At 38.7% G+C, this 15,017-nt stretch overlaps 2 protein-coding genes across 2 annotated transcripts in view; both read left to right on the forward strand.

Annotated features, from left to right (window-relative positions):
* The window catches only part of LOC306859227 (coiled-coil domain-containing protein 171-like), a 472,225-nt gene that overhangs the window by 47,359 nt on the left and 409,849 nt on the right, over positions 1–15,017 (forward strand). The window lies entirely within an intron of this gene.
* The window catches only part of LOC306859225 (NACHT, LRR and PYD domains-containing protein 3), a 39,845-nt gene continuing 28,346 nt past the window's right edge, over positions 3,519–15,017 (forward strand). The window contains exons 1-6 of the mRNA XM_079400142.1: positions 3,519–3,620; positions 3,807–3,956; positions 8,336–8,378; positions 9,098–9,205; positions 12,123–12,245; positions 12,394–12,460. Of these exons, the coding sequence (XP_079256268.1) occupies positions 8,362–8,378; positions 9,098–9,205; positions 12,123–12,245; positions 12,394–12,460 (315 nt within the window). The 5' untranslated portion in view covers positions 3,519–3,620; positions 3,807–3,956; positions 8,336–8,361. The remainder of the gene's footprint in view (positions 3,621–3,806; positions 3,957–8,335; positions 8,379–9,097; positions 9,206–12,122; positions 12,246–12,393; positions 12,461–15,017) is intronic.

Below are 15,017 nucleotides of genomic sequence, written 5' to 3' on the forward strand. Positions count from 1 at the left end.
TCGAGTGAAAGGATTTGAGGAAACTGTGGTTCCTAATTATTGTGATCCAACATCTTCTAATATCTTCAATTGTTGCCTATACCGAAAAGTAAGTGAACCAAATCACTATATTTGGGAAGTGAATCTGCTGATGTAAGCTATAATTAACAGCATATGACTGATGAGTCTGTGCTTTTTTTATTGTCAGGCTCCATTAGGCAGTAGATGCAACTGCCTTTTACATCCAGTGTAGACATGGTGTAAGAAAAACATGGAATATTAATTGTGAAACTAAAATGGTTAATCACTGCAGAAGTCCACTTTGTTTTGAAGAGTGTACCTGTCAAACCGACTTATTTTTTTGTTGGTGAAATGAATCATTTCTAGATCATACATATAGCTAGTATCAGTTTTTAGTTTGTTCACAGGTTTGCAGAGCAGTCTAGATGATGCCATGCCATATAAAAACAGTATATACAGGTGATCAATTTGTATTTATAGTGTGACTTTTGCTATTAACAACATAAATGACTTTACTATCGAATCAAGATTTTAAAGATGCTGGAAGTGATTCTCCTCCATTATCTGTGTGAATGCTTGACTTTATAGGACAGAAACAGATATTTCAGTGGCCGATTGGTAGACGTTCTGGAACAGTAAACATGAACTTTTATATTATACATGAATTAATTTCCAAATGGTCATTTATATGAACATTACAGTGTCTATGCGGGACATGAGTGTGTGTCAGAGCTTCATACTAAACAAAGCTGCCTACACTTCCCATCCATTTAAAATAAAACAAATATCATATCTCTCAGCTGAATATTTCAGTACCTCTGGACCATCACATCCAAGCCAGTTTAAGTGTCTGGTATCTGTCTGTCTGTCATTCTGAGTCATCTTGAGGCCCCTGGTTGAGACACATTGCTTTTAATTAAAACACACTTTTCTAAGTAGCATCCAATGTGTTAACAGAATGTTCTAACAGAAGGATGATTTTAAGCCACATCATAATATATCATATAATTCTGAGGGTCTGAAGAGAGCTCTTTATATGTATGCAGTATTTAACTGCTGTTGTTCTGGATGTTTTCAGAAGGAAATCCATGTCTCCTCCTCCTGAGTTCAGCTCTGTGTCTGCGAGGAGCGACGCATCAATGGATTCTCCTCTTAAATTCGGTTCAGAAGTCTGTTCTGCTAAACAGAGGTGAAGAAAGTCTCAAGGATGAAGCACATTACAGTTTTTCTCAGTCGCTTTGGTGCATTTCTCACATCACTATTGACATTTGCACACCAGTTAGTTCAACCTCCACAACATTTAGTCATTTGTGCACATCACAGTAGCAGTTTCTCATTCCTTCCAACAAATTGCAAATGCTTTTGGACATGCATCAATTGCGTTCATGCAACTATCTGCTGTTTTATAACATTATCATTTGCTTATGTCATGTCAGTCAAAATTAACTATACTTGTGAATGCTGAATAGTCATTCCATATAAAACTACTAGTCCTCATTTCATTGCTTGAGTCATTACATACAAAAATGTTGAACTAGTTGTCAAAATCTGTCACGCTAATTTTATTTAAAAAAAAAATAAGCCACTTCTCTACAATCACTCAGCGCTGAATCCCATAAATCCCCACTTCACAAGCATATACGAACCAAGCAGGACATAGTGTGTACCATTTCTACAATACTCTGACACATAAATGGAAGGTCAGCCTTGTGGGAGAGGGGTGAGGGTGCGGGGACGAAGGGGACAAAACAGGGGAAGAGGAAGAAGAGGCCAAGTACATAGGCGGATTCCCGATGAAATCAGGGCTACAATTGTGGATCATGGTGTCAATCACGGCCTCACAATGGCTGAGGCTGGTCGAAGGGTGCAGCCAAATGTTGGGAGAACCACTGTAAATTCAATTATTCAAACATTTCGTCGGGAGAACAGGTGTGTATAAATGGACAGTAATTCAGCACCAAACAATCTGCACTGCACTACTGTCATTGTGTCACATGAAGCTTGCGGTGGGACAAGAACTTGTCACTTTTTACATTTTACATTTAGACTTCCAGCTTTACTGCATCACAGATTTAGTGTATTGTAGTGTTACAGTAAAGATTTGCCATATTTACTGTAATTTTACTCTGTACCACATAGGATTGCAAGACAACCTTGCAGAGGTGGAAGAGGGCCCCTTTTTACTCCAACAAGAGGAAGCCATTTGTGCAATGGTGATTACAAACAATGCCATAAGGTTGAGAGATACAAAGTGCTGTTATAGAGGATGACAACATCTTTGGGAATATTGAATCTGTTTCAATCACTACAATTGACAGAGTTCTCAGGAGAAATGAAATGCGCATGAAACAATTGTACAATGTGCCATTTGAACGGTACAGCGACAGAGGGAAGGAGAACCGTCACCAGTATGTACAGGTAAAACATGTATGTGTTCTATGCATACTCTAATGTTCAGTGCTGTGAACTGTTTACTTTGTGTATCTCAGAAAATGGCGTCCTCACCCATATACCCCGTCTTGGTCCATACAACACACAACATCTGCTGACTTTTTTAGACACTCTTTACAGGGACATAATCCCTGAGAATGAGAGGGGTCTAACTGGAGACCATCTGAATAAGCATGTTGTTGTTTGGGATAATGTGCGTTTTCACCACTCGGATGTCATCAGACAGTGGTTTGCATCACATGATAGGATGCTGGTGGAATATCTCCCTCCCTACTCACCATACCTAAATCCAATAGAGGACTTTTTCTCTTCCTGGAGGTGGAAGGTATATGACCGGCATCCACATGCCCAAATGGCCCTGCTAGTGGCCATGGATACAGCATGTGATGACAGTCCTGCAGAGGGTGGATTCGCCACTCGAGGAGATACTTTCCTCGCTGCATTGCAAGAGATGATATTTGCTGTGATGTAGATGAAACTATGTGGCCAGACAGAGAGGAACGTCTGGATGTGCATGAATGATTTACAGTACTATGCATGTTGTATGTTCAGTTCCAATATGTACTGCAATATTGTTTACATTTGTGCACAGCTCTACCCAAAGGGCGTTTATGTTTGTTGTAAATGAGGGTGTATTTATTATTTTGCACAATGCTGTGAACAAATTAGAATTGCAAAGAGCATATGCAGTAAAAATGTGAAACATACATATTCAGTGTCTTGTACTCCGATACCTCACTAAATACAGTAATGTGTAATTTTACTGTAGTTTTCAAATGGCTGTGCAAATAGTATATTGTGCTGTCTTGAGCATTTTCAGGAAGTGTCACCAAGATCTGACTTTCTTATGATGATGTATGTAATGACACAAAGTGTTTAAATTATTCCAACATGACATTGTGAAATTGCATGATTTTTCATTGATGCCAATTTTAGTCAACATTATTTTAGTCAGTTCGATGATAGATCACTACTAAAATTGTTAACTGTCAGAAATCATTTTGCTTAATATATGGGTGTAGGAGCGCACAAGAGGGCGCACTTCCGACCAAAAAAAAATAAAAACCCCTTTCGTGCGGCGCTCCACGGGCCGGCCCTGCATCAGGAACAACAGGGGCGTAAAACTGCCTGCTCCAGTACAGCAGCATCCCCGTATAGAAAAAGAAAGGGTAACATTGTAGAATAAAAAAAATAATAATACATTAAGTTTAAAAATAAGACAAGAAGGCTATGTTTGATTGTGATTATGACTTGATTATCTTAAGTGCGGTGCGTCACAGAACCAGGCTTTGCTCGCGCGAGGTTGTAAACTGGATATAAAAGACTTTTTTGTTTTTGTTTTTGTTTTGCAAAAGATCATAGACGCTACTGTTTCTTCTTCTTGTATACGTCAACCCCACAACATCCTCGAATTCAGATGTTTTCTTACCGTGAAAGCGAAACTAAGGCACCAGGATCCGTCGAGGAGTGAGGAATATAAACAACTCAGAGAGAGGAAAACTTGAGTGAGTATCACGAACTTCACTTTTCATTTAATATAGAACAAGTAAAATGAATGCAGAGTTACATTTATTTGCTATAGCCTAATACCGATTCGCTTACGGCCCACGAAAGAATAAACCGAATTAACACCAGATCGTTAACTAACAAGACTTTCATTTTAAGTGACTTGTTCTCCTCTCGAAACTTGGATTTTTTATTTCTTACTGAAACCTGGCTCTGTCCAGGTGATTTGAGCCCTTTCTCTGAACTTCTGCCACCTAAATGTTTGTTTTTTAATTCCCCACGCACAACTGGTCGGGGTGGCGGACTTGTCTCTATTTTTAAAGATCATTTCATCTGTCGCTCAGTGGCGAGTAGTACCTACAGCAGCTTTGAACTTCAGTTGTTTGTTTTGGAACTTGGCGATCCGCTTTTGATAGCGGTAATTTATCGACCGCCAAAATCTAATACGAACTTTTTAATGGAGTTTGCTGAGTTCCTGGGTGATGTGACTCCGAAATATGATAAGGTTAATTGTACTCGGCGATTTTAATGTTCATGTTTGTTGCATGAATGATCACATAGCTAAGGAGTTTACCCATTTACTAAATGCTTTTGATTTTTCTATCGGGGTTAATGCTCCCACTCATAAGGGTGGCCATATACTTGACTTGGTGCTTCTGCATGGACTTAGTATCACTGATCTAGAAATATGCGAAAATGGCTTTTCTGACCATAAGACTGTTATGTTTACTGTCTCATGTTCTGCTGTTGCACCTACAGTCTCATTTTGTGGCCGCCTTTCTCGGTGTATTACTCCCACTACTAAAGACTCTTTTTTTTATCAATTTTTCATGAAGTGATGCCATCTATTGTCAATTTTTCCTGTGATGCTAGTGTTGAGGAGCTCCTTTCCAGGTTTAATTTCACCTGTTCAAACGTTTTAAATGCTGCGGCTCCTTTTAGGACCTTTCTGTCACGAATCTGGTCCATGCTCTCCCGGTTAACCACCACCAGAGGTCACCCGCTCACCACATTGACTTTCACTCACAACACACTGGACTCCATTTCCCACAATGCATTGCACAGATCACAGCTGTCACCATTCACACATCACACACCTGATGCTCATTTCACAATCACCACCACACACCATTTAAACCATGGACTTCCTCAGCATCAGGGCCGTGTATTGATCTGCGTTTAGCGCTCACCTAGCGCTAGCTGCTTTACCGTGCCATTCCGTGTTTCTGTTTTGTTTCTGTAAGTGTTAGCGTATATCACTCCCCAAGTGATAGCAACTCTACAGAGCCATTATCCTAGTCCTAGTCTTGCCTTGTTTTCCTGCCGTGTCTGACCCTGCCCGTGTTTCCTGGATTAACCCTTCGCCTTGCCGTTTGGACTGTGTTTGCACCTCGTTTGGATTATTGCTCTCGTCTCTGGATTATCTCTCTGCCTTGCCCCTTTGGATACTGTTCGCTAATCGTTGACCCACGCTTGCTCCACGGATTGCTCTGTCTTGCCTCTGCCATACCTGTTTGCTGTCTCCCGACCCTGCCTGTATTGACCATGTTTTCGAATAAAGCTTTGCACATGGATCCGCACGTCTCACGTCTCGTCAGCCCCGTAACACTTTCAGTCTAAAACTCGTTCTGAACCCTGGATTGACGATTCCATTCGTTCTCTTAGGCGATGTTGTAGAAGAGCAGAACGGAAATGGAAAAAGGACAGGCTTTATGTTTCTTTTGAGATTTTAAAGGACACTATTCAAATATCAGAAAGCAGTGAAAAAAGCAAAATGCCAACATTTGTCAGCTATTATTAATAAGAACTGCTCTAGTCCAAAGACTCTCTTTAATATTATTAATGCTACTCTCAACCCTTCGGCCGGTCTAGCCCCTGGGGTTTCTTCTCCATCATGTGAAGAATTTTTATTATTTTTTGATATGAAAATTAGGGATCTCCGGCTGGGGATAACTCCCTCTTTTTCTAATCCATCAAACCCCTCTATCTCTACTACTTTTTTTAGTCAGTTTGAACTGGTCTCACGTTCAGATTTGCTGGAAATAGTTGAGCAGCTTAAACCTTCGGGCTCATCTTTGGATATAATTCCCCCTTTTTTATTTAAGCAAATTTTTACTGATGTTGCCGCATATCTCTTGATTACAATTAATCGCAGTTTAGAATCTGGTATTATGCCTGATTGCTTAAAGCATGCAGTAGTTTATCCATTGCTCAAAAATCAGAATCTGGACTCATCAGTTTTAACGAATTTTAGGCCCATTTCTAATTTGCCTTTCATTTCCAAGATTCTGGAAAAATTTGTTTTCTCACAGCTACAAAGTTTTTTAGCTGATAACTTAATGTTTGAAACATTTCAGTCAGGTTTTCGTAAATGCCATTCCACTGAGACTGCGCTTTTGAAGGTTCTTAATGATATTTTAATATCATGTGATTCTGGGGATTTTGCAGTTCTTGTGCTCTTAGATTTGACGGCCGCTTTCGATACAGTTGACCATGCTATTCTCATTGATCGATTAGAACATTGCATTGGTTTAAGAGGTATAGCTCTAGATTGGTTTAAATCGTATTTTGCAAATAGGAGTTTTTCAGTTAAGATGGGTGAACATTACTCGAGAAATGCTTCTTTACCTTGTGGGGTTCCCCAGGGTTCCATTCTGGCTCCTCTGCTTTTTTCTCTTTATATGCTCCCTCTTGGCTCGATTTTTAGAAAACATGGATTATCATTTCACTGCTATGCGGATGACACTCAGGTTTATCTGCCTGTTAAACGGAATTCTGTGGGTCTTGAGTCTGTTATGGCATGTTTGGCGGATGTGAAGGCTTGGCTTTCATTAAATTTCTTAATTTTTAATGAAAAGAAAACTGAAATTATTGTTTTTTAGCCCTTCTGAATCTTTAGATTCCCCAAAATTGGATCTGGGTGAGATGTCTCCATGTCTGAAACCATGGGTAAAAAACCTGGGATTCATTTTTGATGATGGCTTAAAGTTTGACCGTCAAATAAATTCAGTAGTCAAAGCTTGCTTTTTTCAGCTGCGTTTACTCTCTAAAGCAAAGCCTTTTCTTTCTTTTAAAGATTTTGAAAAAGTAATTCATGCTTTTATTTTATCTAGGCTGGACTACTGTAACTCACTTTATTTTGGAATTAGCCAGACAGCTATATCCTGCCTGCAGCTTGTTCAAAACGCTGCGGCTCGACTCTTGAGCGTGGTCAAGAAGAGGGAGCATATTACTCCTATTTTACGCTCATTACATTGATTGCCTGTTTGTTTTAGAGTGGATTTTAAAGTTTTGCTCCTCGTTTATAAATCTCGAAATGGTTTGGCTCCTACCTATCTTTGTGAGTTACTGACTGAATATCAACCCATTAGATCCCTTCGGTCTTCCAACCAGGATCTATTGTTTACACCTAGGTCGAGGCTTAAGTGCAGGGGTGATCGTGCCTTTTGTATTGCTGCCCCCAGGCTTTGGAACGCCTTGCCACTCTCCATTAGACAAGCTTCTTCTGTTAATATCTTCAAGTCCAGGCTAAAGACATTTTTATTTTCTAAAGCGTATGGCTGACGGCATAGTTAAATGATGTCATAATTTTACTGTTTGTTCATTGTGTTTGTTTTTCTGTTTTTAAAGTCTTACTGGAAAGCACATTGGTCGACAGAAGTTGAAATTAATTGTGCTATATAAATAAATTGTCATTGTCATAAATCACAAACGATGTAAGTGCATAGCTTAAATTATTTTTTTTTCCAGTTCACTTATTTGCATTTAATGTTTACATATATATACAGTACTGTGCAAAAGTCTTAGGCCACTATTATTTTCACCAACAAAAAATGGTTTTAAGTCAGTTAACCCATTTCCATCTTTTGCTGTAGTGTGCGAGTAGGAAATATCAATTTACATTTAGTCATTTAGCAGAAGCTTTTATCCAAAGCGACTTACAAACGAGGACAATAGAAGCAATCAAAACCAACAAAAGACCAATGATATGCAAGTGCTATAACAAGTCTCGGATAGCTTAACACAGTACACTAGCAAGGTTTTTTTATCTTATTTTTCTATAATGAATAAAAAGAAAACAAATAGAATAGAAAAGTTTAGAAACGCTAGTATTATTATTTTATTTATTTTTGTAAGAAAACAAGCAGTTAGTAAATTAATGCAAGTCTAAAAGGGATGAGACCAGGCAAAGGATTTTGTGAAATTGTGTCCAGGGTAAAGTGGCAAGAGTCTGGGGTGGAGTGCCCTCTGGTGACCATCAAGGGCACTTCAGCTGGTAACAGGCATCAATGTTGTATTTTTTGTTTGTGAAATGAATAATTTCTAGATCACACACATAATTCACATGAGCTAGTATTCATTCACAGTTTGTTCACAGGTGTGCAGAGCAGTCTAGATGATGCCATGGACTCCAGAATGAGGTGAGAACAAAAATGAATGCCTACAGTAGCTATACATGGTCAATTAGTATTTATGCTCTGACTTTAAACTTACATTTGCTATTAACAGCATGAATAACTTTACTATCGAAACAAGACAGTAAGGTGCTGTAAATGATTCTTCATGACTTTATAAAGCAGAAGCAGATATTTTAGTGGCGGATTGGCAGACATTCTGGAATAGCTAACATGTAACAAATAATCATTTATATGAATATTACAGTGTCTATGCTGGACATGATGAGTGTGTGCCACAGCAAAACTAGATTGCTTCATACTAAACAAAGTTTACACGCAATACATTCTTATTTTGATGTGCTCTGGTCAGTTTTTGTTACTTTCCCCATCAGTTAAAAAAAAAAAAATACCTCTTAGCTGAATATTTTGTTACCTCTGGACCATCACATCCAAGCCAGTTTATGTTTCTGGTATCTAGTACCATCTAATACTATTTTTATGAAGTACTTCAAGATTTTTTATGCCAGCAGATTTGGAGACATTGTAGTTTCGCTGGATGAATCTAAGAAAACTTCTTATAATTTCATAATTTTTCCCATCTCCCCTTACAAATGTTGGCCAATATTTACTGAATATATTTTGATTAAATAATTAAATGAAATATTTGAATGAATTGAGAATAATTATAACAAAGTGCATATTAAAGTTCAACTGCTGATGTTTTTCTGGATGTTTTCTTAAAGCAAATCCGAGTCTCCTGCTCCAGAGTCCAGCTGTGTGTCTGTGAGGAGCGACGCGTCAATGGATCCTCCAGCTAATTTCAGTTCAGGAGACTCTTCTGCTAAATGGAGGTGAGGAATGGCTTCTGCCTACAAACCATAGTGTAATGAACTCACATTACATAGTTGAGTAGTTAAAGGGTTACTCCACCCCAAAATGAAAATTTTGTCATTAATCACTTCCCCCCATGTCCAGGGCCATAGCTGGGGTTTGCGGGTCCCTGGTGCAGGTTATACCAGTGGGCCCTGTTTCAAATGTGCTATTTACACAATGTTTAAGTTTTTTTTCAAGTTTGTAGGTGTCCAGGTACAGAAACCGAATAATCAAATGTAAAATGGCACTGCATAGTCTTTAAACATACAGTCAAACCATAATTTATTCAGACACCTTCAACATTTCTCACATTATCACAGTTTATTTGCTATAGTTTAGAAAATGGTAATAAAATATGTCAAGAACTCAGAGTTAAACTGTGTCGGAACAAATTAATCTTGATAATGTCAGATAACTTTGATAGAAAGATATGTAATGGATTACAATCAACCAAAAATTCAGACAACTGTTAGTATGACAATATTTACACAACTATCAATACTTTGTAGACCAATTACCAAGCAATGCTTCATTTTGTTCAGTCTGTGGTGTAAAAAGGTTGCATTAGCAATTAAACAAAAACACTTAAGCAAAACATGGTCAGGTCAAAGTGTCTGAATAATTTTTGGTCCCAAATGTTTTATAAATTTTACTGGTAGTCCACTGTATGAAGAATGTTTGGGTATAATATGTCACAGTTTACTTTTATTTTGCTATCCTCACTTACATAAATAAACTATAGTGTCCTGCAACCACTAGTAAAAAATAAATATATATATATATATATATATATATATATATATATATATATATATATATATATATATTTATATATCTGGTGTCTAAATAATTTTTAGTTTGACTGCGGATTAATTCATGTTAAAACTACAAAGTAATTCAGTCAAGTGCAGTGAGTGAATTTCTTTCTTTCATTTTCTTGGATTAACATTAAGGACACTTACCCCTGGTTTCACAGACAAGGCTTAAGACTAGTCCCAGACTAAAATGTAATTCTGAGCTGTTTCAACTGTAATAACCTTGCACTGACTAATCTTAAAACATATCAGTGCATTTGTTTTCTCTCAAGATGCACGCCAGTAATGTTTTTTCTAATGCATGTTAATAAAAATTACTCAAATGCCCTAATTGAACTATGACCTAATCCTGGCTTAGTCTAAGCCCTGTCTGTGAAACCAGGCCCGACAGCTCTAGTAAATTAGGCGCGGTCACTTTAAGAGACAATACATCCATTATAATGATACACATCTGATTTCTTTCTCCACTGTTTACTTTCACTTAAGACATAACCGACAGTTCTTTCAAGGATACTCTCCAAGATGGGTATTTTGATGTAATTTTGTAGAAGAGGCAAATTCAGTGTTTAAGGGAGACACGTCTCTCTTCGTACGCCCTGTGTGCACAGAACACCGCATGCGGGTGCTGAATTGGGCTCATTCACAACTTTTTCTGTTTGCATGTTTAAACTGTGATTTGTACTTGTTCATTCAGGTGCATGAGGCTCTCTGCGTGTGCACCGAACATGGCGCTCGAGTACTCAGTGCGCTTTTGCATTTCGTTTTGAAACTAAATCTTCCGCTATCATCTTGTCTGTCTCACCCCACTCTTCTTGTTAATCAGCTCGACTCACTCTCCTCACATGAATGAAATCTAATCTATGATGCGACTGTCGTTCGGTGTGCTGTATTGAGCTGCCGCGTTCAGTTCTTAATTGTAGTGTCTGTTCTCTAACTGAACTAAATGATTTTTATTACTATAAAAAATCTAAACGATGGTGGGGGACGGTGCCCCGGTGGGCAAGTGACATACCGGTGCTGCGGCTTAATACCAGAATCACCACCAACACCATCTATCGCAGCAAGCCTAACCTGAACCCTGTAGAAAATGAGTGGCTAAACTGAAGAGAAGAAGCTGTGAATGTGAAGGATCTGGAGAGACTCTGGAGGAACAGGGCTGGGCAACTTCGGTCCTGGAGGGCCGGTGTCCTACAGAGTTTAGCTCCAACCCTAATCAAACACACCTGCCTGTAACTTTCTAGTTATATTGAAGACATTGATTAGCTTCTTCAGGTGTGTTTGATTAGGATTGGAGCTAAACTCTGTAGGACACCGGCCCTCCAGGACCGAAGTTGCCCAGCCCTGCTCTGGATGAAGGAATGGTCTCTGATCTCTTTTCAGATGTTCTCCAAACTAATCAGGCATTATAGGAGAAAATCAGAGCTGTTATTTTGGGAAAAGGACATTGCAATAATTGGGTGCCAGTAATTGTGGCCAACATGAACTAGAGAAAGCATTTATATCACAATGAGATCCCCCTCACTTTCAATTGTTTTACTTCAATGAAAGGTTAAAATTTTGTAAATTGTTTGAATGAAAGATCCAAAAGTACAAAAAAGTTTTGTCTCATATTCATCTTTTAATCATATTTCCAAATGTCTTCACTCCACAGCCAACAGAGCAATTTTGTCTTTACTGTTCCATATGGAGGGCACTGTATATGAAAAGTCAAAACGAAACACTTGTGCTATGTTTTTATGGTGAAAAGTTTCTTCCAGAACTAACTTGATAAGTCAACTAGCAAAAATGACTAGTCGTACAAAAACCCCTCATGACAGTAACATTTGCTTACATTCAGTCACACAGGTACTTTCATATAAAAGTGACTTACAAATGAGAAAGATCTCATGCAATTCAACACCAAAAGATCTAAAAGAACATCATGATAAAGTAATGGCATAAATACTTAAAATGAGATGCAGCAAATTTCATTTGTTTTATTAATTGCATCTTTGCAACCGAGACAACAGCATTGTCATTCATTTTATGGCATTTGCTCAGATTATAAATTTCCCATCTCTCCTCATGACTTCTCTTGTAGGAAAATTTCAAACATGAGATCCGAGTCTCCTGCTCCAGAGTCCAGCTGTGTGTCTGTGAGGAGCGACGCGTCAATGGATCCTCCAGCTAATTTCAGTTCAGGAGACTCTTCTGCTAAATGGAGGTGAGGAACGGTTCATGGATGAAGCGCATTAATTATCAGCTTTATCCTATTGGATAATTGGGCAAGATTTTGTACTGTGTTTGATATTGAGAAATGGACATAATCATGCATGTATTTACTGTCACTGAATAACTATCTGCATGTTCAGTTACAGTAACGAACAGGAAGGATCAAAGTCTTTGAATGACAAGATGCTGCCAGATGCCGTCTTCAAGGTGAGTTTTATTAAGTTTTTGGTCATAAACTAGAGGAATTCTATAATCTATAATCAGGGATGCACATAAGTGGTGTGCATGTGTGCATCGAAAATAAAAAATGCACTGGGTAAATAAGTTCAGACCACTCATTTGTGTATGTTTAACAGCTGTTAATGCACAATCACTGTTTTAGATCGACTTACTCTAATAATGTACACGATTTATGTTCAAACTTAAAGCATAAATCTTGTCAGTACTGATAGCCTTGTAGGCAGTGCGTCAACATGCAGCGCTGTTGTGCTACAGGTGTCCAGAGTTTGAATCCCAGCTCGAGGACCTTTCCCGATCCCGCCTCCCCTCTCTCTCTCAATTTGCTTCCTGTCAACTCTAAAACTCTCCTATAACAATAAAAGGCAAAAATGCCCCCCCAAAAATTCTAGGCTACAGTACATGCTTCCAGTTTCAGAGCAAAATGCAAAACTGACATGTCATTCACTAATGAGTTTCACTCGGCAGCACTAAAGCCAGCAGGGCATAAACTTGCCAAAATACTTACTTTCCCAGTAACATAAAATCTTGATGATTTTAGGTATGGAAATGTTGAAAAATTCAGTTTTATTAACAAAATTCAGGAGGAGCACTTTAATATAATTAAACTAATTAATGTCAAGTCAAGTCACTATTATGTGTATAGCACTTTTAACAATGCATATTGTGTCAAAGCAGCTTTACGTCAGCTTGATATTTTTTATTTAATACGAAAGTACATTCAGTGATCAAATCAATTAACAAGATAAGAGGTATATATTGGTGTATCTGGTTTCATACTACATCACAGCACAGAGACAGCGCTCATAAAGATAATAAATGCTATTTGCTTAAATTCTGATTCTGGTACTACTAGATCTCAGTGCTGTGTTTGACACCGTCGATCATAACATACTTCTAGAGAGACTGGAAAACTGGGTCGGGCTTTCCGGGGTGGTCCTCAAATGGTTCAGGTCATACTTAAAACGGAGAGGTTATTATGTGAGTATAGGAGAGCATAAGTCTAAGTGGACGTCCATGACATGCGGAGTCCCACAAGGCTTAATTCTTGCACCGCTCTTGTTTAGCCTGTATATGCTCGCACTAAGTCAGATAATGAGGAAGAACCAAATTTCCTATCAAAGCTATGCTGATGATAGCCAGGTTTACCTAGCCTTATCTCCAAATGACTACAGCCCCATTGACTCCCTCTGCCAATGCATTGATGAAATTAACAGTTGGATGTGCCAGAACTTTCTTCAGTTAAACAAGGAGAAAACTGAAGTCATTGCATTTGGAAACAAAGATGAAGTTCTCAAGGTGAATGCATGCCTTGACTCTAGGGGTCAAACAACTAAAAATCAAGTCAGAAATCTTGGGGTGATTCTGGAGACAGACCTTAGTTTCAGTAGTCATGTCAAAGCAGTAACTAAATCAGCATACTATCATCTCAAAAACATGAATTAGATGTTTTGTTTCCAGTCAAGACTTGGAGGAACTTGTTCATGCCTTTATCACCAGCAGGGTGGATTACTGTAATGGTCTCCTCTCCTCACATTAGACAACTGCAGCTCATCCAGAACGCTGCTGCCAGGATTCTGACTAGAACCAGAAAATCTGAGCATATCACACCAGTCCTCAGGTCCTTACACTGGCTTCCAATTACATTTAGGATTGATTTTAAGGTACTTTTACTCGTTTATAAATTACTCAGTGGCCTAGGACCTAAATACATTGCAGAAATGCTCATTGAATTTAAACTTAACAGACCACTCAGATCATTAGGATCGAGTCAGTTAGAAATACCAAGGGTTCACACAAAACAAGAGGAGTCCGCTTTTAGCTATAGATATAAATAAACTTGCCTTGCCTTGCCTATATGCACAGCAGACACAACAGACTTACCTATGTTCCTTGACAGTTTTCCAGCATTTGGTTTGCTTCCTTTGCCAGTATGTCACAGATTCAACTTTTCCCATCCATTGACGTTCCTGATTTTTCTTTGCCGCTCTTCTCGGTCAGCCAAACGCTCACAAAGACGCCTAGGCTTACCCTCGCCTCCACTGGCGAGACTTCCAACCATCCTCCTATCGTCGGCTGTGCCAAAAATTCCCCCTATTGAAGTGGACATTATTAAACCTGGTGGCTCACAGCAACAGAGCACAAATCCTGGCAGGTGCAGACATATACCTCTCACCTTTACTTTCACTCCTTCCCGTGTCTGAATCCATCCGCCAAATAAACTGCAGAGATTTGTCAGTTACATTAGAACTCCAAAACCCACATGCATCTTGTTTGTTGTTTTTTCCTGAGTTTTCCATTATGTTACTGAAATAACCTGTTCAGCCTTCCCCCATAGGCAGTACAAACTAACTAATTATTTGGTGCTAATAGCAAAAGCTGGTCGCACACTATAGGATTTTAAGGCTGATTTTAAGCCTGATTTACACCCCTGAGCGATCGGGAGGCGTGGCCGATTTGCAGCTTGTCGCAAGCGATTTTTTTTTTTTTGTCCCAAAAATACTCTATTGTGTGGTGTCATTATGAT

Source organism: Barbus barbus (genome assembly GCF_936440315.1).
Source record: "Barbus barbus genome assembly, chromosome: 40".
Taxonomy (NCBI): domain Eukaryota; kingdom Metazoa; phylum Chordata; class Actinopteri; order Cypriniformes; family Cyprinidae; genus Barbus; species Barbus barbus.